Consider the following 24,247-nt stretch of genomic DNA (forward strand, 5'->3'; position numbering starts at 1 on the left):
CTTGATCTTAGACTCCTAGTGTTTAGAACTATGAGACACTAAATTGTCATTGTTTAAGTGATCTAGTATGTGGTAATGTAGTGAACTAACTACCAGGAAGTGCCAAAGTTGACAGATAATACTGCAGATCATCTGGACCCCACAAGCTCTGTCATTACCTAACAGGCTTCATATTGTATGATTCCATTTACAAGAAATTTTCAGAAATGGCAAATCTATAGAGACAAAAAGCAGATCAGTGGTTGGCTGGAGCTGACAGTAGCAATAGAGATTGACTGTCATCCACTCTTATTTAGCAAAAACCTCAGAAAAATAGAATGAAAAGTCAAATTGCCTGAAATTAAATTTCTGATGCATGAAGCCTGAAAATATAAAGTAAGTCTTAAACAGTGAGCTTGTGAGCTGAGATTTGCACCAGCAACATATGTATAATGTGATCCTACTTTTATTCTATTAATGAAGAAGATAAATTGCCAAACACATTTAACCAAATATTAATGGGGGAACTTATAAGATCCTTATAAGAACTGATCCCTAGTCAGGAGCCTCATGCCATTCTCAAACATAAAGTTGCCAGTGTTTCACCTTTTATTTTTAGTGTGTATTTTCAAAATGTTTTGCAATAAGAATGTGTTAAATTTCTATTTTAGAAGTTATTTAAAATAAGGTTATTGTAGCATGTTACCTCTGATACGTCTTCATTCTTTTGCCATCAGAATTTTTCAGTCTTAAATTTTTTATAGTCTAAATTCCTCTATTTTGAAAATATCTTTTTAAATCCCTTCCTAAATAATTAAACTTTATGATTAGAGTGCCTGTTAACGTGAAAAACTTTTAAGAGAAAATCATTATATGTTTCCCATCTAATAAAAACAAGCTATATATTGGTAAAGGAGCAGAAAATGCAGCATTGTTGGTTTGTGGTGGACTAAGCTGTGGTCTGAGGAACAGGGGCTCAGGAAATAGTTATAGTTTGCCACTAACTAGTCAGAAAACCTAAAATGATTCATATCGTATCTCAGCTTATAATTTGTTCAGATGCATAAGATATTTCAGGTTAAACAGAACATAAGTAAGTACCTTTCATGTTTTTTAAGATTTTGGTCTAGGGCTCCTCACTACAAATGAACTTATCATTGTTGTTGAGTTTTTTGATTATCTTAATTGCAGAAAATGAACTAAAAGTTCTATTTACATGTTGAAAAAATATGGGAAAACCTTCAAAGTTCACATTTCTAAGGACTGGACAGAAGTATAAGTAGATAATATATATATGCCCACAATTCATTATTTTCTTTACTTTGTGATATGCTATTCTCATATTATTAGTTTCATTTATTGGAATTTAAATGAATATCAAGTAATGGTTTTCATGTTTGCATATTCTGCAGCTTTTAAGATCTGCCTACACATGTAGCCGGAAGTTGCTTCATTCTCCCAAAGTAAGATTTTTAGACAAAAATCATGTCCTCAGTCACAAATTTTTTTGTTACCATAGTGATAAGAATAAAGAATGAAAAAAAAAAGCTAAAAATACCTGAAGACAGTTTCAGAAATGTGACCCACTTGGTGTTGTGCACTAAAGTAGTTAATCAATTGAATTAGCTACATATGCGTTCAGGTGAAATATTATACTGGATGAAAAAATGCGTAGGTTGCACATCTGGAGCTATTATACACAATCAAAGAAGTCAGTATGAATGAAGATGACAGACAATCTAAAATGCATAAAATCAAATTCTTTTAAGAATAGAATATATACCAGAAGCAAATAGGAATCCATTAATTTAGCTCCTTCTTGCATCAATTTTCTGTTGTCTTTTCATATTTTAGAATATCTCCTCCATTTGAAATTAAATCTTCTTATGCATCAAAAAGTGTTGTAGCTGGATGGACCAATATAATTAGACACATTTAAAATTACATTGGAGTGGCCCCTTTCTGTAAAGGGAAGTTTCCCAATCTTCTGCATTATAATAAAAATATGCTTTTAAATTAACTTTTCTTTTGAAAATTTTAGTTTAAATAAGAATCTTAACAGACACAATCATTTACAGAAAAATCTAACATATTGCAAGGCATTAAGCTAGTCTGTGAAACATGAATAAAAGGCAGCTCTTGCTATCAAGAATGTTTTAATCATCTATCTAATTATGTTTTTATAACATTGATTTTTAAAATGTCTGCACAGAGTAGAATGGAAAAAGCATTCACCTTAACTCGAAGAGAGCAATATTAAAGTTCCAGCTCCATCAATGAGCTTAGAAAAGTCTCTTTCTAAGCCTCAGTTCTCCCATCCATAAAATATGTATAAACAAGCATATCACATCCTCTAGCATGTAGATCATTATGATAATCAAAAGAGATGATATGGGTAGAAACCAATTGATGGCATTCAATATAAAATCTCTGTTAAAATGAGTCATTATACAATTTTGTTTAATTTTTAAACATTTTCAAAATAAAGATAATTATAAATGTTTATTTTCATAATTAAGAATATGTGAGAATTACTTATGAATAATAACAAACTTTTATTGCACACTTACAATGGACCACATATTTTACATAATTATTTCATTTAAGCCTCACAACAGTCCAGTGACTTAGATACTATCTTCTTATTATAGCTGAAAAAAGTGGGGTATAGGGGGAATATATAACTTGTCCAAAGACAGCTAGAAAGTGGTAGTATAGGGAATTAAGCCCAGGCAAGTTAACCCCAGAGCCATGCTCTAAATCTAAGCCATTATGATATATTCTAAAATACTGAGTAGAGAAAAATATCCCTATGAAGCTGTTAATTTGAAAAAAAATACATATTTTAAATTACTAACACTAGTCATATATTTTTTAACTACTTGATTAGTTATATTTTGCTGCATTTAATTTTTTTATTTTATTATTATAAGAAAAATGAAAACAACTTAAATGTATAACAATAAATACATTATAGAACATCCATATGGCAGATTACTACTCTGTCAAAAATAACACTGTAAAAGTTATTTGTAGTTTTGAAACTGATAAGTATTGTTAAACAAAAACAGTATGTTCAAACTATATATGGAAAATCTGGATTTTCATAAAATAATGTCATATTAACAGAAAAACTTAGAGAGATAGTTAATGTTAACAATTGCTATATCTTCAAAATTTTATATACTTTTATATTTTACAAATTTTCTATAATAAAAATTAAATACTTTTATCATTAAGAAAAAGTCACTTAACCTAAACTGAAGCACAAAGTGATGTAGATGCGTCTACAAATAGGTGAACAAATATTTATCAAAGTCTAAAAAGTTGTTCCAGATATTAGGATACAGCAGTGGCAAAAGAAAGTCCATAGGTAAAGAATTGTGTAAATTTGCACTAAGAATGAAAGAAGAGAACTCCAAACATATAATGAAGCATCCATCTTTACATTCTGATTTACTCACACCTTCATACTAGTATGTGAGCCCTTTCTTTAGATTAAAAAAAAAAAAAGTCTTGAAATGTTTGTTTCACTTCCTTACCATCTCTTCTCAATTACATTGTGGTGACATTATCTCTAAACACAGTAGAAAGCCAGAGCATGAGTATATAAATAGAAAGAAAAACTAACCAACAAAAATCAGTTGCATTTCTCTACATTAACAAAAAATTATCTGAAAAAGAAATTAAGAAAACAACTCCCTTTGCAATCACATCAAAGAAAAAACAATATTTAGGAATAAATTTAACCCAAGAGGTAAAAGATCTGTACACTGAAAACCATAAGACACTGATTAAATAAAGTGAAGACACAAATAATTGAAAAGATATATTGTGTTCATGAATTAGACTTTACATTGTTAATATGCCTATACTACTCAAAATGATCAATTGATTCAATGCCATCCCTATCAAAATTCCAATGGCATTTCATAAAAACTAAACCTAAATTACATGAAACTATAAAAGTTCCTGAATAGCTAAATAAATCTTGAGAAAGAAGAACAAAGCTAGTGGCATCACATTTCCTGATTTCAACCTATATTTAAAAGCTATAGTATTCAAAACAGTATGGTACAGGCATAAAAACAGACAAATAGACCAATGGAATAGAATAGAGAGCCCAGAGAAAAACCCATGCATTTATATGCAACTAATTTTTGACAAGGGTGCTAAGAATACACAATAGGGAAAGGATAGTTTTTACAATAAATGGTGTTGGGCAAACTTGATAACCACATGCAAAAGAATAAAATCAGATGTTTATTTAACACCATATTTAAAAATTAACTTGACATGGATTAAAGACTTAAATGTAAGGTCTAAAGCCACAAAACTTCTAGAAGAAAACAGGGGAAAAGCACTGTGATGGCAATCTTGGCTATGGTTTTAGTTTTTAATATGACCCCAAAAGCACACATGACAGAAGCAAAAACAAACAAACAAAAAACAGTTGGGCACAGTGGCATGTGCCTGTAGTCCCAGCCACTCGGGAGATTGAGGCAGGAGGATCACTTGAGCCCAGGAGTCCAAAACTAGCCTAAGCAACTTAGATCCCAGTCTCTATCATAAAAAATAAGAATAATTTTTAGAAAACAAGTAGGACTACATCAAACTAAAATGCTTATGCACAGCAGAGGAAACACAATCAACAAAATGAAAAGAAAATCTGTAGAATGCGAGAAAATATTTGCAACCCATATGTCTGATAAAGGATTTATATCCAAAATAAATGATAAACATACAACTTAATAGTAAAAACCCCCAAATAATTCAATTCAAAAATGGCCAACAAACCTGAATAAGCATTTTTCCAAAGAAGACATGCAAATGGACAACAGGTATATGATCATCAGGGAAATGCAAGTCAAAACAACAGTGAGATATTACCTCACACCTAGTATGATAGCTATTATTAAAAAGACAAGAGATAGCAAGTATTGGCAAAAATGCAGAGAAAAGGGAACCTTTGTACACTATTGGTAGAATGTAGATTGGTATACCCACTATGTAAAATAGTATGGAATTTCCTTAAACAATTAAAAATAGAACTACCATAAGATCCAACAATCCTACTACTGGGTATATATCCAAAGAAATGAAATCAGTTTGTTAGAGATATCTGTACCTCCATTGCAGCATTATTCACAATAGCCAAGATAAGAAAGCAATATAAGTGCCTGGCAACAAATGAATGGATTAAAAAAGTGGTATTATACACAATGGAATGTTATTCAACCTTTAAAAATAAGGAAATTTTGTCATTTGTCACAATAAAGATGAACTTGGAAGACATCATGTTGAGTTAAATAAGCCAGATATGGAAACACAAACACTGTGTAGTCTTACTTATATGTGAAATCTATAAAAGTTGATATAAAAGCATAGAGTTGGATGGCAGTTGCCAGGGCTGAGGGTTGGAGGGAATTAAGGAGATGTTGGTCAAAACATACAAATTTTTGTCTTTCAGTTTGAAAGACAAATAAGTTCTGGGGATCTAATGTACAGCATGCTGACTGTAGTTAATACTGTATTAATTACCTGAAATTGGCTAAGAGAATAGTTCTTACATGTCCTTACCACACACTCACACTCACACACACACACACACACAGTGCCTATGGATGGTGATGGATATGTTGATTAATTTGATTGTGGTAGTCATTACACAATGCATATGTATCTGAAATCATCACATTACATCTTTAATATAAACCATTTTAATTTGTCAATTATACTTCGATAAAGCTGGGGAAAAAAAGAAAGAAAAGCTGAGAAGAATCTTAAGAAATTAAAGGAAAATTCATTGAGATTTTTTCATGCTTTTGTGACAATTTACATCCCCTTATTAGTCTTTAGTGAAGAGAGAAACCTTGCTCCATTTAAATTATTAAATATTCCCATAAACAATATTTTTCACTTACTATTCAGAAAACAAATGATTTTCTGTGAAACTATATTATATTGAAATAGCTTACAATGTTTACACATTTTAACTTGACCGTGTTCTCCAGTACCAAATCTAACTATCCAGGAGAAAGCCTCCTAGCATCAGTATTTAAAACACGATGGTTTAAAATATACTCAACTTGATGTAACTTATTTTATATCAAAAAACACCTAAAAACTATAAAAATGAAAACCATCTCTTCCATCTTCCTCCAAAAAACCTGTATTGTATTAACTTCTTTTAACCTACTTTTCAAATATTTTCCTTCACATATATTAAGATCAGATACAAATAAATTTGAGGGAAAGGACTTATAAAAAAAGTTTAGTAAAAGTAAGGGAAGGAATGAAGAAAGGAAGAGAACAACTGAGGAAAGTTGGGAAAGAGAAAAGAAGAAAGTTGAAAGGAAAAGAAGGAGAAAGATAAGAAAAAGAAATGAGAAACTACTCACCTTGATGGACTAGGTCCCAGGTATCATCAATTTGTTTCTGAGTTGGGAAATGTCCACAGTCACTGAAGAAATTGGGGAGCTCACTTCTTTCCATTTTTGGCCAATATTCCCTCTTAGCAAACATTATTTCATAGACTAAAAGGACAAAAATGTAAAAGAAAATATTTTTTAAACAATATATCAAGTAAAAAACTTTAACTCTAGCTTTACTTTCCTGTCTACCAATAAGTATCCATGATTAGTCTAGCACTATGTCGACCTTCTGGCAAAGGTTAGAAGGAAGTGGGCATGTTTCTCTCTCCTCACATTCCACAGTAGTGAAATTTTTACTTGATTCCCCAAGATGAATACTGGCACCTTCTATACTGGCTTCATGACAGTTGACGATAAATCCTATAATGTCAACTCAACCATGTCATAAGACGTAGCTTTTATATCAGGACTTCTGAGGACCTGACACCTACTGATCCACTTCACTCTTCATTGTTTATTAGCTGCTCTACTTTTTTCATCTCTTTTTGGCTTTTACTCACATTCTAACTACTTAAATTGGTAATTCCACTTTGGATGGCTTATTCTGTTTCTAAAGTTGGCCCCTAATTGGGAGCAATATCTACTTTTTGCTCACTAACTTCATGTATTTCTACTTTCACATTTAAGGTACTTTGTCACTCCTGGCTCAAAACTACCACAGAAAACCACTCAGTTGGGCCACCTGTCACTTATCTCCCATACTTGACTTTAGAAAGGAGTTAGATAACGAGCAAGACAATTGATGCATACATTTTATAAGTGTAGTTTTCCGTAAATAATTTTTTTCTTTTTTCAAAAAAGTGACATTGAGTTTCTACTTTGAAATATGCTACATTTAACCCCATGAAGCTGATTGTATAAGTCAACATTTACAGGATGTCAGCGACTGCTCAAATACAGGTTTAGCTCCGACTGCCAATGGCAAAGGGCACCAAGGTGGTTTCTAACAGAAGTTATATCATCCTGGCACTCAACCACATGGATTTCAGTTTTTCTATTCATTCATTCATTCATTCATTCATTCATTCATTTAGTTGAGGGAGATAGCTATGAGACATCAACAGATTCAAGACATATTTAGTGATTGTCTAAATATGAATAGCTATTTGAGATCCTAAAACACAGCAGTACAATAAATGAAAATTTATATTTAGTGTATGTATGACTATTTGTCTCTTTTGAAATAAGCAAACTAGAGCAGTTTCTTTCAGTGTCCCATCCATATCTCCTTGTACCTTAATTCTGTGCATGCTAACTTGATGTTCAGTTGCCAGCATCTGCATTCCATTGCCTAAGGGCTCCCTCTGGCTACAGGCCTTCACACAACCCATCTATGCACCAAGCAGTGGGCCTCAACCAGACTCAGGAGTTGGCTGAGAAAGACTCAGCACTCAAGTTGTTTACACTGTTTTTTCTGAGTTCCCTAGAGGGATTAAGCTCCAGTTGTCCACGTGGTAATTTGCTTGATATTGCACTCTTTTTTGACCCCTCTCCCTTCTGTCTCCTTTCTCCATTCCATTAACAGTATTGCCTAGTATTAACTCCCAAGCAAATTAGTTGTACTTGAATTACTGTCTCAGCATCTGATTCTAAACTAAAACAAAAAGAATATCACCTTTTACTTTTGTGATTAAGTAAATGTATTTCTCCTTGTTAAAGTATATAGCCCTTTATTAGTTTCTCCTTGAATTAATCATTTTATATGTTTCTCACAAGATAATATTGACATACCTATTAATATTATGGCTTTGAAACTGTATAATTGATAACAGTGCCCTTAACCTGTATATTATGCCCTATGAGCAAACTTTCAGCAACATGAAAGGAGAATTAGTATTCAAGGATGATATACCTAGGGTAAATACAAAATTTAAATCACAAAAATTAATGAAATTTTCTGATAATTGAAAGATGCTTAAAAAGTTGTATAGGTATCTGCCAAATATCACCCAATTAGCCATCAACACATGGAAAAGATGAAGAATTTTCTAAGTAACATGAAGACAAATTAGAACTTGCAAATTCTGTCTCTATTGAGTTACTTTACCCCTCAATGTAAATGGATGCTCTGGTTGGTAATTCTTTAAATTATTCATTTACCAAATTCTGTTCTACTGTTCAGCTCCCATGTTGGACAGACCACCATCTGTCCTAACTGGACTCCTTTATTCTGTTTTTGCCACATGTTAGCCTATTCTTAACAAAATTACCAGAGTGATGTCTGCAACACAAGTTGCTTCATAGTCCTCTGTTCCCAATCCTCCAATGGCTTCCCATTTCTCTCAAGGTAAAATACAATGGTCTATAAAGCTTGACAAAACCTGTGCTCCCGACTACCTTTCCAATTCCATCTTGCTCTGCTCTCCAGTCACAAACTTCATTCCAGTAATACCAGTCTCCTGGCTTCCTCCAAGACTAGCAGCCTCCAAATTAAGGCCTTTGTGCTTGCTGCTGCCTCTCCTTAGAACCTTCTTCCTCCCATAGTCCACCTGGCTTATCTCTCACTATCTACACGACTTTTACTCAAAAAACTTCTCAGCTAGAAAGCACCAGAGTCCAGGATGGAAAACAGAAATCACATTAATTATTTTTTTCAAACTGAGGGGATATTTCAGGATGCAAAAATATTGAAATCTGCAGTTACAAATTGAGAAGGAGAAATCATAGAAAGAAAGTAAAGATATGAAAAATAAGCAACATTCCATAATGTGAAAAAAATCAATTTAGTGATAGTTTGGGGTATGCAGAGAAGACTAATTGAGTAAAATAGTAGGAGCATTTTGGAAAGGATATGTGATTTGGAAGTCAGTAGCTAAAAATTAAAGTGGATGGAAAAGAAAATTTGGCCAGTGTAATAACTGTAAGGTTTTAGTATATATTGTGGTATTATAAAATCAGTACATTCATATTAGATTATATAATATAAACTACTATTCATAAAAAGAGTACTAAGATCTTCCTGAATTTTGTACTAGTGGTATGGAGAGTTTATGGGCAAAAGTCTTAAAATCTGACTCTCTCTCGGTTCTATAAGTAAAAGGAGTCCAAGTAGCTTCCCAATGGGAGAAGGATCTTCTCTTTTTCTGCCTCTCTCTCTCTTGCACTTTCTCATTCTTTCTTCTTCCTATCTTCCCATCTCTCCAACACTTTGCTCCTTTCTGCTCTTTTCTCTAGAAACCAGGTTGTTGGGCTGGACTGGGTGAATTAATCTAGCAACCTCTGACTTATATAGAACAATCTCTCTTTCTCTTTTCTCTTTCTACTCTCTCTCTGACTTCCTCCCTTTACCTCTAGCCACAGAAAAGAAACTATTCTAACTCAAAGAGTTCGGGTTAACTGTAAATAGCTTTTAGCACATAATTTTATCATAACTTAATGAAAACTATCATTTTAACAAATATTTTTGAGTCCTTCTTATAAACCAGGCATTTGATAGATAGTATTTACTGATAAATATAACAGACATAATCCCTTTTTTCATGGAACTTAGTCTTAAATGTAAAATAAATACTGTATGACTAGCTGAGACTACCAACATTTTCACATTTTTACCTTATAAAGCAGCAAGACAATGATTGCAATTAAATATAATTTACTTGTATCTTTTTTTAGTCAAGAAACTGGCTCTAATAATCTATCCTAATCCTAAGCAATACTGAATTCATTAAATATAAATATAAATTGGAATCTCTGAAAATTAAGATATAAATTAGAGAATTTGTTCTATGAGTAGAATTCTAACACTAATAAGCAATATGTTGTTTAGTATGCTCAGTGTCCATTAACTACTATTCTGGTATAAATACTTAATTTTCCTTTGTGCAGCTATCCCTCCTCCAATGAAGAGTTTCGGTACAACTCTCAAGCAAGATTCCCTACCCTCCCATTGCAAAGTGTTGGATTTGTGACTCAAGCTATACGTATCAGTTGCTATCTCCCTGGAATATGAATTTAAAGCATAGCAACAAAGAGTCTTTAAGTGGTAAGGGTTTATCTATCCCCCAGAGGCAAATTGAGATTGTTCCTTATTTCCTCCTCCCTAGATCTCTGAAGCAGTTGTGTTTAATATTCAGTCTGAAATCCAACTCTTTAACTATCTTTGCAATATTCTCCCGTTAAATTTCCTTTTTGCTTTGGTTAGCTAGAATGAGTTTTCTGTTACTTGCAGAGGATCCAAATAAATTAATTCAAATATACAACATGCTAACTTAAAATGCAAATTGCTTACAGCAATATAAAATATAATCTACCTTTGCTTTCTACAGGTAATTATATTTAAAATTTCCATGGCTAAATTAACTCCAAACTTAAATTCAAACCAGAAGTGTCTGCATCACTTACATTTTTTTCGGTCCATCCATTCCTCTAGCTCTGATAAGTTGACAATTTGTCTTGTCCTCCAAAGACCACGTCGATATCTAACACGGTGGATTAGTCTGCCATACATGTTAATAACTGCTTTCATATCCGGTCCATGATATAAAGCCTACAAAGACAAAAAAGCTCCTTATATATTTCTGGTATTTATATTTAATATGACTTGCCTCTTTCATTTAGTCTATTTCACCTAGTTTCTTAGATTATGGGTGTATTTATTGTTGGTTGCCCAGGTTGGTTAAATATATGTATTGTAGAGTAACACAATCTCCCTGTAGTTCAGAGATTTTCATTATGAATTGCTTTGTTATTATATATTCATACTTCCCATAGAATAGAGCTTCCAATATTTGCTTCTTTCACAGACACTTCCTACACTTGTGTCCGGATTTCTATAATATGTAGCCTACACTGCCAGAAACGATGTAGTCTTATTAAAGTATTATTCTGTAATGGATGATTCTTGTCTAAGCAGTCCACCCTGGTTGCTCAAATCTTCCTCTTTTATTTCCTTTGGAAATTGTACATTCATGTCCTTTACCTATTTTTCCCTGGGCTTTTTAAGGTTTTGTTGTTGTTGTTGCTGATTTCTAAAAATCTCTGAATATTCAAGAAATGAACCTTTTTCAGCATATATGCACATTTTGCTTTATTAGTTTACCTGTGACTACATTCTTCTGTGTATGCATTTTCAACATTCCACCAGAACAGTTTTTTTTATTAAAGTTTTAAATATTTACCTATTTTGTATTTGTTTTCTCTTTTCTAAAGAGCAATTCCCTTTTAGTTAACAAGTCAACTTTTTTTACATTTTATATTTTCTGGCTTATTAATGTCTCTATATATCTTTATTAATTTACTTCTAAATAATATTTAGATTTATTTTCCTGTTCTTGACTTCTTAAAGGCTTAATTTTTAAAATTTTCATTATTTCTTGTTTGTTTAGGAATGTGTTTACATTTAAACATTTTCCACTGAGTAGGCTTTCCTTTTCTGTGTTTTGCATACCATATTATAAATGAAAAAGATGAAGCAGAAAATCTTTAAATAATTTTCTCAAGGCCCCATAGCCAGTAAGTTGTATAATTGGTTTTGAAACCAGCATAGAGACATTTGAGAGCCCACTTAACTATACTCTACATTCCTTTTAATTTAGTGTTTTCATCCATTCTTTTTTTTTTTTTTTTTTTTTTTTTTTTTTTTTTGAGACGGAGTCTCGCTCTGTTACCAGGCTGGAGTGCAGTGGATGCAGTGGTGTGATCTCAGCTCACTGCAACCTCTGCCTCACGGGTTCAAGCGATTATCATGCCTCAGCCTCCTGAGTAGGTGGAACAACAGGCACTCGCCATCATGCCCGGCTAATTTTTGTATTTTAGTAGGGATGGGGTTTTACCATGTTAGCCAGGATGGTCTCGATCTCCTGATCCGCCCACCTTGGCCTCCCAAAGTGCTGGGATTACAGGCATGAGCCACCGCACCTGGCCATGTTTTCACCCATTCTACAGGATTTTTTTGTTTGTTTCCTAGCATATTTCATATGACACATTAATTAATTTATGTATTTATCTATGTATTGTTTTGAGATGGAGTCTCACTCTGTTGCCCAGGCTGGAGTGCAGTGGCGGGATCTCAGCTCACTGCAAGCTCTGCCTCCCAGGTTCACACCATTCTCCTGCCTCAGCCTCCCAAGTAGCTGGGACTACAGGCGCCCGCCACCATGCCCAGCTAATTTTTTATATTTTTAGTAGAGACGGGGTTTCACCATGTTAGCCAGGATGGTCTCGACTTCCTGACCTTGTTATCTGCCCAAAGTGCTGGGATTACAGGCGTGAGCCACTGTGCCCGGCCCATATTACACATTATTTTTCTTGTTTCTGTCATGTTATTTTCTGTTTATGTGAAATAATATTTTTTGTTTACTTGAATGAAAAACAAATTAGCATAATTTTACTACCTTCCTCTTCTCCTTTCTCCTTCCATCTAATAGCAGATTCTGGATGTTTGCTAATGTCTCTCAACATTTAATAGCATTTTTCAATGTGTGTTTTTAATCTGCCTTTTGTTCAATAGGCTTTTGTCTTTTAAAAAGATAATAAATTGGTTGTACTTTTGGCACATTCCCTACATATGAATCTTAGTGGGAGGCAGAACCCACTTCCCACAATTTGAAGCCAAAAGTCAGATGCTTATGACTCATACCTCTTCTGTTGCTAGGATGTAGACACGTGAACTTCACCATTAACTCCACCAATCCCAAACTTTGAATGGAAACAAATAATGCTTTTAAGAGTGAAACAGTGGGAAATCTATTTGTGTGATAGAGTAACTGTAGCACAAATATACATTTTTCAAGGGCAGCATTTGTGAAGTCAGGAACACCCAGGATTCAGTGTCTGCATCAGACTCTTTCTGTATAGGATTTGGCTGGATTACTGGGAGCTACTCAGCCTTTACTATTCCTTTATGTTTCTGAACTTAGTTCTCTACACCTGTGTACAATATCCTCCTCAACATCTTTCTGCTTAAATCTGTAACTGGATTTCTTTTGCTTATAATTAAGAATCAAGCAGTGTTTTGATTGTATCTTTAAAACATGAAGAGAAAAGTTCCCGCTTGGAATGTGCTACTTGGACAGATGATGTCTCTGAGAAAAGGAAGGGCATTGGGCAACCACCTACTTCAATTTGAGTACCTTTTCCTCTGAATGTAATAACTCTTTTGGGCAACACAACCTATCTTGTAAGGGAGCCCTTTTCAGATCTCAGGCATTTGGAAGGTCACCTAGGGCGTTTCATGGTTAGGAAGTTGAGCCAGAGAAAATTACAATGGTCCATCCATGTGGTTTTTATTACAGGGAGTGTCCCTACCAGCCTTTTGCATGGAAATATGCTTCAGCTATTGTGCTACTACATTTCAGTATGTAAATCTTTCACTATAAGTCTAAATATTTCTCAAGGTAGAATTTATCAGAAAAAAAATACAAATTTCTACTTACAACAGCAATATTGCAATATAGTTATTGCAAATTACTGATTATAATATTCAAATTTCTATTATCTTAATGGACAAATGTATTATACCTATCAACATTTAATAAAATTTTCCAGTATTTATTTCAATTTGCTTTTGCTTGATATGGTCATGTCTTTTTTTTCTTAAGTAATTTATTCAACTTTTGGAGAATTCCGCCATCATATGACACTTAGTATGACTTAATTTCCGTTAGTGTGTTTCTTATCAGTTTGGAAGAGATCTTTATATGTTAGGTTTTTTAAACTTTGTGTCATATTTCAGCAAATATTTTGCCAGTTTGACTTTTTAACTTTGAAAAAAAAATGCTATAAACCTATAAGAAGATATCTTGACCACATTTATTGAAGTCTAACCTTATCTAAGCATTTAGGTATGAAAATATCAAAAAAGTCTTTATTCAAAAGTCTTATAAAAACAAAACGGAAAATTTTTTAAATGATTAAACCTATACACAGTGAAATAATAATTGAACATTCTAAATTGTTATCTCAATCTCATATGCATAAACAAACACAAATATGCAAGCCACAAATACCACTAAGTGTGAATCTTATATTCACTTCCCCATCCACTAAGAAACTAGTGAAGACCTTATTCCATGCATAGCTAGTGGACATGTGTCTCTCCTAGGTTTGGTTCCTCTTGCACTTTTTCAGGCCTCTCCTCTGTGTCCATGTTGCTTGCTGTACTCATTTTGATCTGAGTCAAAGAGATTATTTTTACTACTATCTGAAGCATATGCCTCAATCACTCTATGTCTAATTGCTCAGTACAGAAACTGTTAAATAAACATTCTTGGTCAACTTTATCATTAAATATAAATAAAAATATATTGTTTCCCCCACAGTGTACTCTGAAAAACGTTAAATAGCAGCTCCTAATTGCCATAGAAAGGGTGCCTCTCTACAGGCCGTGGTTCTTATCTTCATGTTTCTGGTGTGAGCTCACCTGAATTAGCTCTATTAGCACCAGGTGGGAGTATTATCTAGCCTTGGCTTTTGGCAGGAAACTCCAAACATTGGAGTTTCCTGACCTGAGAAAAGACTCCACCATTTGCAATGATTGGACAATTCTGGTACCAGAATGGTCTCATGTTTTACAGTGCTCTGGAGCTAGACAGACTTATGTTTGATTCTCAAAATTCATTCTCATCTATGTCACTTGCAAGATGTCCAACTTTGGGTAATTATGTTACATCTCCATGCCTCGTTTTTCATAATTACTAAAGAAAATTATACAACCTGGAGAAATGATACCACTCCAATTCTTGATCACCAACCTCAGTGAGGTTCTCAAAGTGGCCTGGAATTTCATGCATGCTTTTTAAGGCATCTCTCTGCCATTTTCTGTAGTACCTCAATCTCCTCAAACATTCAAACCCATCTAAATGCTTACTCTCACCAAATGGCCCAATTCCTTACTTCACAAAGGAAGAAAAAACAATTAGTTTATTGCAACCTCAACTTCCCACCAGCAAGTCTAAATACTTAACTGCATCTACACATCTTCTTCTCCTGCAACAATGGAGAAATATGTTTCCTCTCACTTAACGCTAATCTTGTCAAGTATCTTGGAAATCCACCCCCTCCAATCTCCTTAAAGGCCTTATAATACAGATTATCTTCATCTTTCTTGTATTGACAACCTTTCCCTCTTACTGGCTTCTTCCAATGAGCATTTAAGCATACATAAATATTTTTTATCTTAAACTATCCTTCTCTAAACCTCATAGTGCCTCAATTTATCTACTGCAGATGTTTTCACTGCATGAACTTACTGTTACTAGAGCCAGAAAATTCTGTCTAGCAGCATTGGAGACTGTGGACCTAACCCTCTTCCTTCTACTGCCTTTCAAGTGCCTTGATGTAGCATCTTCTGGTTTTCTTCTTACCTCTCTGGTTACTACTTTCATGTTTGTGGAATACTCATCTTCTGCTTCCCTTTGAATGCCAACCAGTTTCTCTCAATCTTTCTTTGTAGGATTCTCTCTTTATATAGTCTCCCTAGACAATGACATGGACTCTCATGGCTCCAGTTAGTATCAGTAATGATGATTCTCAAATCTATGGGTGGCAGCAGGTTTCAAGGACGGCATCCTTGGTCAGGGAGCTGCATCAACATATTTAGAAGAGGTTCCTCAAATTTCAAATCCTCCTGGCCCCAAAATGCTGTTATGTATCCTTCACTCTCTTGAAAATAATTTATTAAAAACATGTATTAGGCTCCTAGTGTGGGCCAAGAAGGTACAAGACCTTGTGAAGACAGGAAAGATAAAATTTCTGTTTTCAGAGGGTTACATTTTAGTGAAAGGAGCAATAATCTAATAAACGAATATAGGTTAGGTGGTAGTAAGTGCCACGAAGAACAATAAAGTGCTTTAAAAGAGACAGGGAGTGATTAGAGAGTTATTTTGTACAGGTTAGTATGGGACAGCTTTTCGGTAATGTGACAATGAGCAGAGACCTGAATGAAGTAAAGGAGCAACACCTCGGGGAAGAGCTTTCTTAGAAATATGATGAGATTCATTACCAAAGTGAGGTACTTTTATAGATGAGAGGGTTTTACATTCTTTCTCAGTGAAAGAATTTAAGAACTACTGATGAATCCCAAGTCTTTCTATATGGCCCAATCTCCCTTCTGAATTTTGGACCCATATACTCAACTGCTTCCCAGACATCTCAAGGATTTCCCACAGAAGCTTTAAGCCCAGTGTTGAAAATTGGACTCTACCTTCATTCCTTTCTACTGCTCCCTCCTGCCTGCCCCTCCCCTTAGATTCTGCATTTCTCAACCATACACCAGATTGCTCAAGACAAGAACCTGGGAATCATTCTTGACTCCACCCTCTTCCTTATCTCCAAATACAACCAAACCCAAGAGTCCTATCAACTGTCCATTTCCCCACCACCACCATGCAGTAGATTATTGAAAAAGCATACTAGTTGTTCTCCTTCCATTTTGTCACCCTCTCCTCCCAATCCATTGTCCAAAGTCAGTAATTTTTCAAAAATACAAATATATTTGTGTCACTGATCTATTTTAAAGGCATCCATTCTCAGACACCAAGTATAAACTCCTTATGAAGGTTTCTAAGAACGTTATTAATCTGATTCCTACCTTCAACTTCCTTTACTGCCATTGTCCTCCCAACTATGCCCCAGCCCCTTAAATGTAAATAGTTCACCTAAGCTCATTGATATGGTCTTTCCTGTGCCTCTCAGCCTCCCAGTACACCTGACAAAATAAAGATACCCCTCACCGTCCAGATCTCAGTTTATTGGTCTTATCCAATTGCGCATCAAACACACTTGGGGTTAAATGGCCTTTCTAAATGCTATGATGATACCTAAGACTTCTTTCAGTTATCTGCATTACTCACTAGACTATGTATGCTCTTCACACACCAGGCAGGAAATTGGACCCAGTATATAGTGACTATTATCAAATTAAAAAATACATATGTTATTGAATAAATGAACATAGGCCTACAGGTACTTGTGTTAGCACACATGTTATGTAATAAAACTGTTCTATACAACAGGCGTCCCCAACCAACTGCTCTGTGGCCTGTTGGGAACCAGGCTGCACAGCAGGAGGTGAATACTGGGTGAGCGAGCATTACTGCCTGAGCTCCTTCTATCAGGTCAGCGGCAGCATTAGATGCTCATAGGATCAAGAACCCTATTGTGAACTGCACATGCAAGGGATCCAGGTTGTGTGCTCTTAATGAGAATCTAATGCCTGATGATCTGAAGCAGAACAGTTTCATCCTGAAAACATCCCTGCCCCTGCTTTCGTCCATGGAAAAAATTGTCTTCCACGAAACTGGTCCCTGGTGCCAAAAAGGTTGGGGACTGTTGCTATACAAGGTGCCCTGTCCTATAGGGTTCACGAATAGGTTCAAATTTTGTTATTATTTCTGTTTTGTTCTTTTGAGACAATGATAGCAAATTCCTACTTTATCAAATTTTCAAAGAATTCTATAACCTCCAAAATATTGAAGACCATTGAGTTATGTATAAGACGTTGTTAAGGTAATAATGAAACTCAGATTCTCCAGGGCTGTTCCAAATTTACTGATTCAACAAATATTTATTAAAAGCCAATTTCAAACACTTTTTATTATTGTAGCTATCAACCATTCCAATGTCCTGGAATTTCAACATTTTTAGTCAATAGCAATCAAATATATTTAATTTAGGATTAAAACTTTAAAATTATAAGTATTTAGAGAAAAATATTGGAATTAAGTAAGATCCTAGAAGCGTTACATCAAGGAATGAACCCTGTTTTGTGTCTTTATGATTCTGTAATACCATTATTACTTATACCAAAACACATGTAAACAAACAGCACAAAAATTTTTAAAGGGAAAGGACACTTTTAATTGTGGAAAAAATATTCATATTAAAATATAGCAATCTCTGTGGTCTTTTGATGTATGACTGGTAAGACAATTTGATGCTGCTTCATTATTTCCAAAGAATTCCAAACTAAATTTTTCATAGGGAATGGAAATCGTACGGTCTCTTGAGTAATCTTAAACTTCTAGCAGACACTGTCCACAGCAACAAACTCTGAAGTGGCAGTAAAGCAATATGACTATGGAAGTCTCCCAGTGGAGGAACTGCCACAGTGCTGACAATTATTCAGTGATTTGCTGTGCACCCTCTAGATCAGAAAGTTATGAAGAATTCCCCCAACAGCAACCCTTCACATAGGCACAGTCCAGGAAACTTACTATTAACTGCATTACAGGGTGTCACACTAGGATTTTGACACTAGGCAAAACAACTTTAACCACATCAGCAAAGTAATCATCCAACAGATAAAGTACCATGCCAATGATGGAATAAAAAAGAAAATCATTGATCATAACAAATTTTATAACCAAATAAAAGTAAACAATCTACTTTATATTGGCTCTGATCCTTTAAAAGTACTTCCCATTCTTTTTATCTCAAATCCTATCTCCGTATAGAAATTCAGCATTTTCCTTATCAATTAAATCACTCCTTTTCACCCTCATCTTTGGCCCATTCTTCCTCTCTCAATTTTTTAGATTCATTTTTGTCCCAGAGGTTATGAATGATTCTACAATTCTTTCTGATATTAGGAAATGCTATAATTAAATTATATAGCATGTATCAAATGTGTGCAGACAGAACTTTAAGGATGTGTGTGTGTGTGTGTGTGTGTGTGAGATCTCCTTAGACTGCCATGATAAACTTCTACAATTATGTTAATTCATCCACTCAATAGGTATTTGTTGAGTGCCTACATATAATCAAATACAATAGGTATTTGTTGAGTGCCTACTACATACGAAACACCATTCTAGGCATTTGAATACAGAAACAAACAAGACAGACAGATACCTGTCTTCATGGAGTTTGCAATCTATCTAGCCAAACTAAAAAATATATGTATACAAACAGAGAGATAAACAAGAAAAAATATTAGATTATACATGCATACAGTTAAAATGATAGAGTATATATTATGTGTCAAGGTAGTCTGTGGTGCTGTGAATAGAAAAATAAAGAGTATGTGCTTCCAAATAAGTCATATAAACCATACTGTCCATGTCAAACGTGTAAACAGATGATAATAATGTAAAGAACTGGACACAATAATGACCAGAAAAATGGAGAGATCAGCTCTGCTTGATGGACAAGAGAGGGTGTCTAAGTGAATATACTTTAAGAAGATCTTGAAAGATGAATTGGAGTTTATCAGAAGATAAGGAAGGCAGAGGAGAGAACAGCATGAAAATATAAGATGACAAGAAACAATCAAGATTTGCAGTTTGCTAAAACACAGAGAATATGTCAGGGGGTATGATGTGATGAAGCTTGACAAAATGCAAGAGCCAAAACAGGGAGGTCATGTGTACTATGTTATAGTTCCTACTATATCCTGTAAGCAATATAGGCCCTCAAAAAGATTATAAGAAATGAAATAAGGTAATAACAGTGGAATTTTTCAAATATGGTACATGGCAAATAGATTTGACGGAAGTAGGTCTGTAGGCATAGAGATCAATGAGGCAACTATTGCAATTCTCCATGTAAGGGTAGATTAAAGGTAGTTCTGGCAAGAAGCACAAAGAAGAGCAGTTCAACAAACATCATGAAAGTGGAACCAATTGAATATGGGAGTGAAAAAGTTGAAAGAATCTAAGAGACATCCAGGTTTATGGCTTGAGCAATGAGTGGTAGAACAGTTTATCAATATAGATAGTTATAGGAAAGAAAGAGCTTTGTGGAGTAAGAAAATCAGTTCATTTCCCATTGTGGAGAAATTTAATTCTAATTTAACCATAGATCTTTTAATGTCTTAGACAGACATGGGTTTGAATTCTAGCTCTTTCACTTACCAGCTGTTTGACTTTGGGCAAATAATTTGCTTCAGTTTCTTCAGCAATAAAACAGATATAGCAGCTACCTTACAAAATTATGGGATTAAGTATATGGAGTGTTTACCTTTTGCCAGAGTTTTACATGTATTATCATGTTTAATCATAACTACATATGTGATTCACATACATATTAATTTACACACGTTAGTACATGTAAACATGTATACCCAGAGATAGGCAGATGGATTAACTCTAACAGTATCACCACATTGTCAGAGAAATGTGTTCAGGATGCCCACTGCAAATCTATTCCAGAGGTTTTTCCCAGAAGATCAAGGAATTGGAGTGGGCACTACTAATATATTTTATTTATAGTTGATTTCCCAAATTCCTTATTAGCAGTAAAACTTTAGCCCTCAAGGTGAGGACATTTTGGGTTCTCTCAAAGGTTTTCCAAGATGGACCCACTTAGGTTCATCTGCATTTGCCCAGCCAAAATGGGTCTGAATTATTTATTTTAAAAATCAGAATTGCAACCTATGAAAGTTGACCAGGTAGATATTTGTATGTGTGTGTAATTCTTTGAAATTGAACATTTATGCACTGAAAGAGTACCCAGGAGTGTGGGAAGTGAAGGAAAGTTGCTCTAAACAGAAAATGAGCAGATAGCAAGGAAGAAACAACTTTAGTGCAAAGTTATTTCAAAATATCCTTGTTTAAGAATAGGTGGTCCCAGAATTGCTGAGTTAAGGATAAATGAGGCCTTTTGTTTGGAGTCTCCAACTTTGCACAGTCTAAAACTATCATCATAGCAGATTATTCATCACATTTTCTTAAAGTATGTACACCAAAAATTAGTTGGATGTGGTAGCAGGCACCTGTAATCCCAGCTACTCAGGAGACTGAGGCAGGAGAATCGCTTGAACCCAGGAGGCAGAGGTTGCAGTGAGCCAAGATCATGCCATTGCACTCCACTCTGGGCAACAAGAGCAAAACTCCATCTCAAAAAAAAAAAAAAAAAAAAAGTATGTACACAGAATTTTACTTAGAAATATTAGAGGCATATTGAAAAATTTTACTTAATTGAATCTAATGAGAAATTTTAAACACATTATAATATCTGATGTATAGCTTACCTTGGTCATTATTCTTTGCAATCTTTTGCGTTCAAGCCATCCTCTGACATACGCCTGCATGATGGTGACCATTCTAATCAATTTTGGGGTAATCATGAATTTTTTTCTTTCTCGGAATACTTGGAAGATTTCTATGTGTGGTCCAATTCTTTTAACTTTATTGTCATGTTTATCAGTTTTATTTGGAGTATCTTTTATCCTAAAAATAAAACAATTTCTTATTATAGATAATATGAAAAATTAACACTTCCACAGTTTTAAATTCTTTCAATGATGAATACATTGAAATAGGAAATATATTATACCTTGTACATAGAATTCAATGCATGTACATAGAATTCAAATATGTCAATAAGGTCCTCCAAAGAAGGTTGAATATGCCAAGATCAATATTACATGGATAAAATTAACCTTCTGAAGAAAAGAAATCCAAAAGAAAGTGAATTTTTCAGTCTATCTACAAGTATTCAAAAGAGAATGTTTTCATATGACAGGGCAGATTAGTTCAAATAATTTTCTTGTCCCAGAAGCTATTTTAAACTACAGAGTAATTCAAAATTATTTGATTATTTGACACTGATATTCTGTTAACCAAACATCATCAGAAAAATAACTTTGATTCAAATACTTTGAATTGAGAGGCTCTGTACTATGGTGGTAGGATCACGGCCTTTAGGATCAGCAGACGGGAAAGGTGATACCGCAAACAATGACCAGTCTGCAATATTGCTATGGGTGACTTGGTGGTTAATAATGAGTGTCAACTTGACCGGATTGAAGGAACAAAGTATTGATCCTGAGTGTGTCTGTGAGGGTGTTGCCAAAGGAGATTAACATTTAAGTCAGTGGGCTGGGAAAGGCAGACCCACCCTTAATCTGGGTGGGCACAACCTAATCAGCTGCCAGTGCAGCTAGAATATAAGCAGGCAGAAAAATGTGAAAAGAAAGACTGGCCTAGTCTCCCAGACTATGTCTTTCTTCCATACTAGATGCCTCCTGAAACATCAGACTCCAAGTCCTTCAGTCTTGGAACTCCAACGGGCTCTCCTTGCTCCTCAGCCTGCAGACGGCCTATTGTGGGACCTCCTTATGGTCATGTGAGTTAATACTTTAAAAATTCATATATATATATATATATATATATATATATATATATGAATTTTATATATATAAAAATTCTTCTATATATATATAAATGGAATATATATATGTTCCATTTGTTCTGTCCCTCTAGAGAACCCTAATACAGTGACCCTAGTAGCGATTAATAACATTTGAGAAAATTGAAGATTTACTACCATTAGCAGATCATCTGTAATCTTGGTAACCTTGTGTCAGCTTTTTCTTTATATGTATATACCTGTTATGTTTTATATATGATAGCCACTTTTTCGAAGTCTTCCAAAGTCCAAAGTCTAGTTCCCTTGCAACTTTTAGCATATAAAAATGCTTTCTTCTTCTTAATGTTTTTATTTCTGCTCTCTCACAAATGGAGTTCCACTGACTGAGATGCCCAGGTCAATTCATTCACCAGGGCTGAGTCTTGCCCCAAAAATGATCTGTACCTACATCTCTGAATCCCAGACTCAAGTTTCTTGATTCTCAGAGTGAATCTCTGACTCACGTTCACTCTGTTTTAGCATTATTTTCTTAGTCTGTTTTATTTAATTTTTATGTTAAGTTGATTTTTAAGTCTTGTTCTGTTTTGTACATGGCTATTATTTTTATTCTCTCAGTAACTGAAAAGTGGAGTATGATTTTCATTACTTGACCCAGCCACGAAGTCTCTGTTCAGTGGTAGATGGCAGGAAAACCCAGTTCTGTCTTTCTGTATTCGTCTTTCTGTAGTTTTTCTTGAAGCTTGTACTACCTCCTGATATTCTCTATATTGTATGTCATTTGAACACTAGCATAACACCATTTTTGAACATTAGTTTGAATATCATTCAAGAGAAAATTTTGCACTCATTAGAATGGAGATCAGCCCCAGATCAAGAAATTTTCATAAGAAGAATTTGTTGTAGATCTTTTTTACTTCCTGACCTTCCTACTCCCAAGTAGCTGCAATGAACCAGTGAGATTTGTTGAAGCACAGAAAATTGTGCTGTATATTTATTTTTGACCTATATCTAACTATGTATAACTGAGGCTGCTAGTTCTCTTTGTGTCTATGTTTGTAAATGAAAAAAAAAAGTCCTTTTCCTTCTTGCAAAAGGAAATAAATTAGCTTCGTACAATATTCATGTAACTGGAGCTCTTTTGTATCAGTGGCAGATTCATTCTCTCATTCTCTCTTTTTCACTCCCTTGAAAATGTTTATACATTACTGAGCCAAATATATATCATTTTGTACACTGAGGGATAGATATCTTATTAAACAAAGCTGCCAGAAGAGCTGAAGAATAGGAAACAAAGTTTTGTATTTGTTTGTTTAAATTAAGACTGATTTTGAATAGCTTAGAAAAGAGGCAGCTCTGCCTTCTAAGAGGATTTTTGCTTGGTTAATATTATACATTTTAGGAATGGGCATTGATGTATGAGATCAAGTGGAATGCAGGTGAAATGGTAATGATTACTTCTTGCTTGTCCATATCATCAAGATCTACTACGAAATCAAAGAAATTCTGAGTTGACATCTTTTTCTCATTTCTCTCAGAGGAAATAAGAGGACTGTTATAGAAATAGTTAAATACCCAAACCAAAAAGTGAGGGAAGGTTTCATGTTCTAACGAGATGCAAATAACAAAGGAATATGTGTGATGGTAAGGTGATGTGTAATGTGTATTATTGAAGTGACAGCTCTAGGTCATTAGAGTCTTCTGGTCTCCTAAGTTGCCTTGAAAGGCACAGAGTTTTTAATCCTCTACTGAAAAGTGTGTGTGCGTACATGTGTATGAGAGAGACAGACAGAGAGATAAAAGAGACA

The 24,247-nt window shown here is 34.4% G+C and overlaps 1 protein-coding gene across 1 annotated transcript in view; it reads right to left on the reverse strand.

Annotated features, from left to right (window-relative positions):
* IQCM (IQ motif containing M) overlaps window positions 1-24,247 on the reverse strand; it is a 406,878-nt gene that overhangs the window by 208,860 nt on the left and 173,771 nt on the right. The window contains 3 exon segments of the mRNA XM_045392936.2: window positions 6,381-6,515; window positions 10,755-10,899; window positions 21,322-21,520. Coding sequence (XP_045248871.2) covers window positions 6,381-6,515; window positions 10,755-10,899; window positions 21,322-21,520 — 479 coding nt within the window.

Source organism: Macaca fascicularis, chromosome 5 (genome assembly GCF_037993035.2).
Source record: "Macaca fascicularis isolate 582-1 chromosome 5, T2T-MFA8v1.1".
Lineage (NCBI taxonomy): Eukaryota > Metazoa > Chordata > Mammalia > Primates > Cercopithecidae > Macaca > Macaca fascicularis.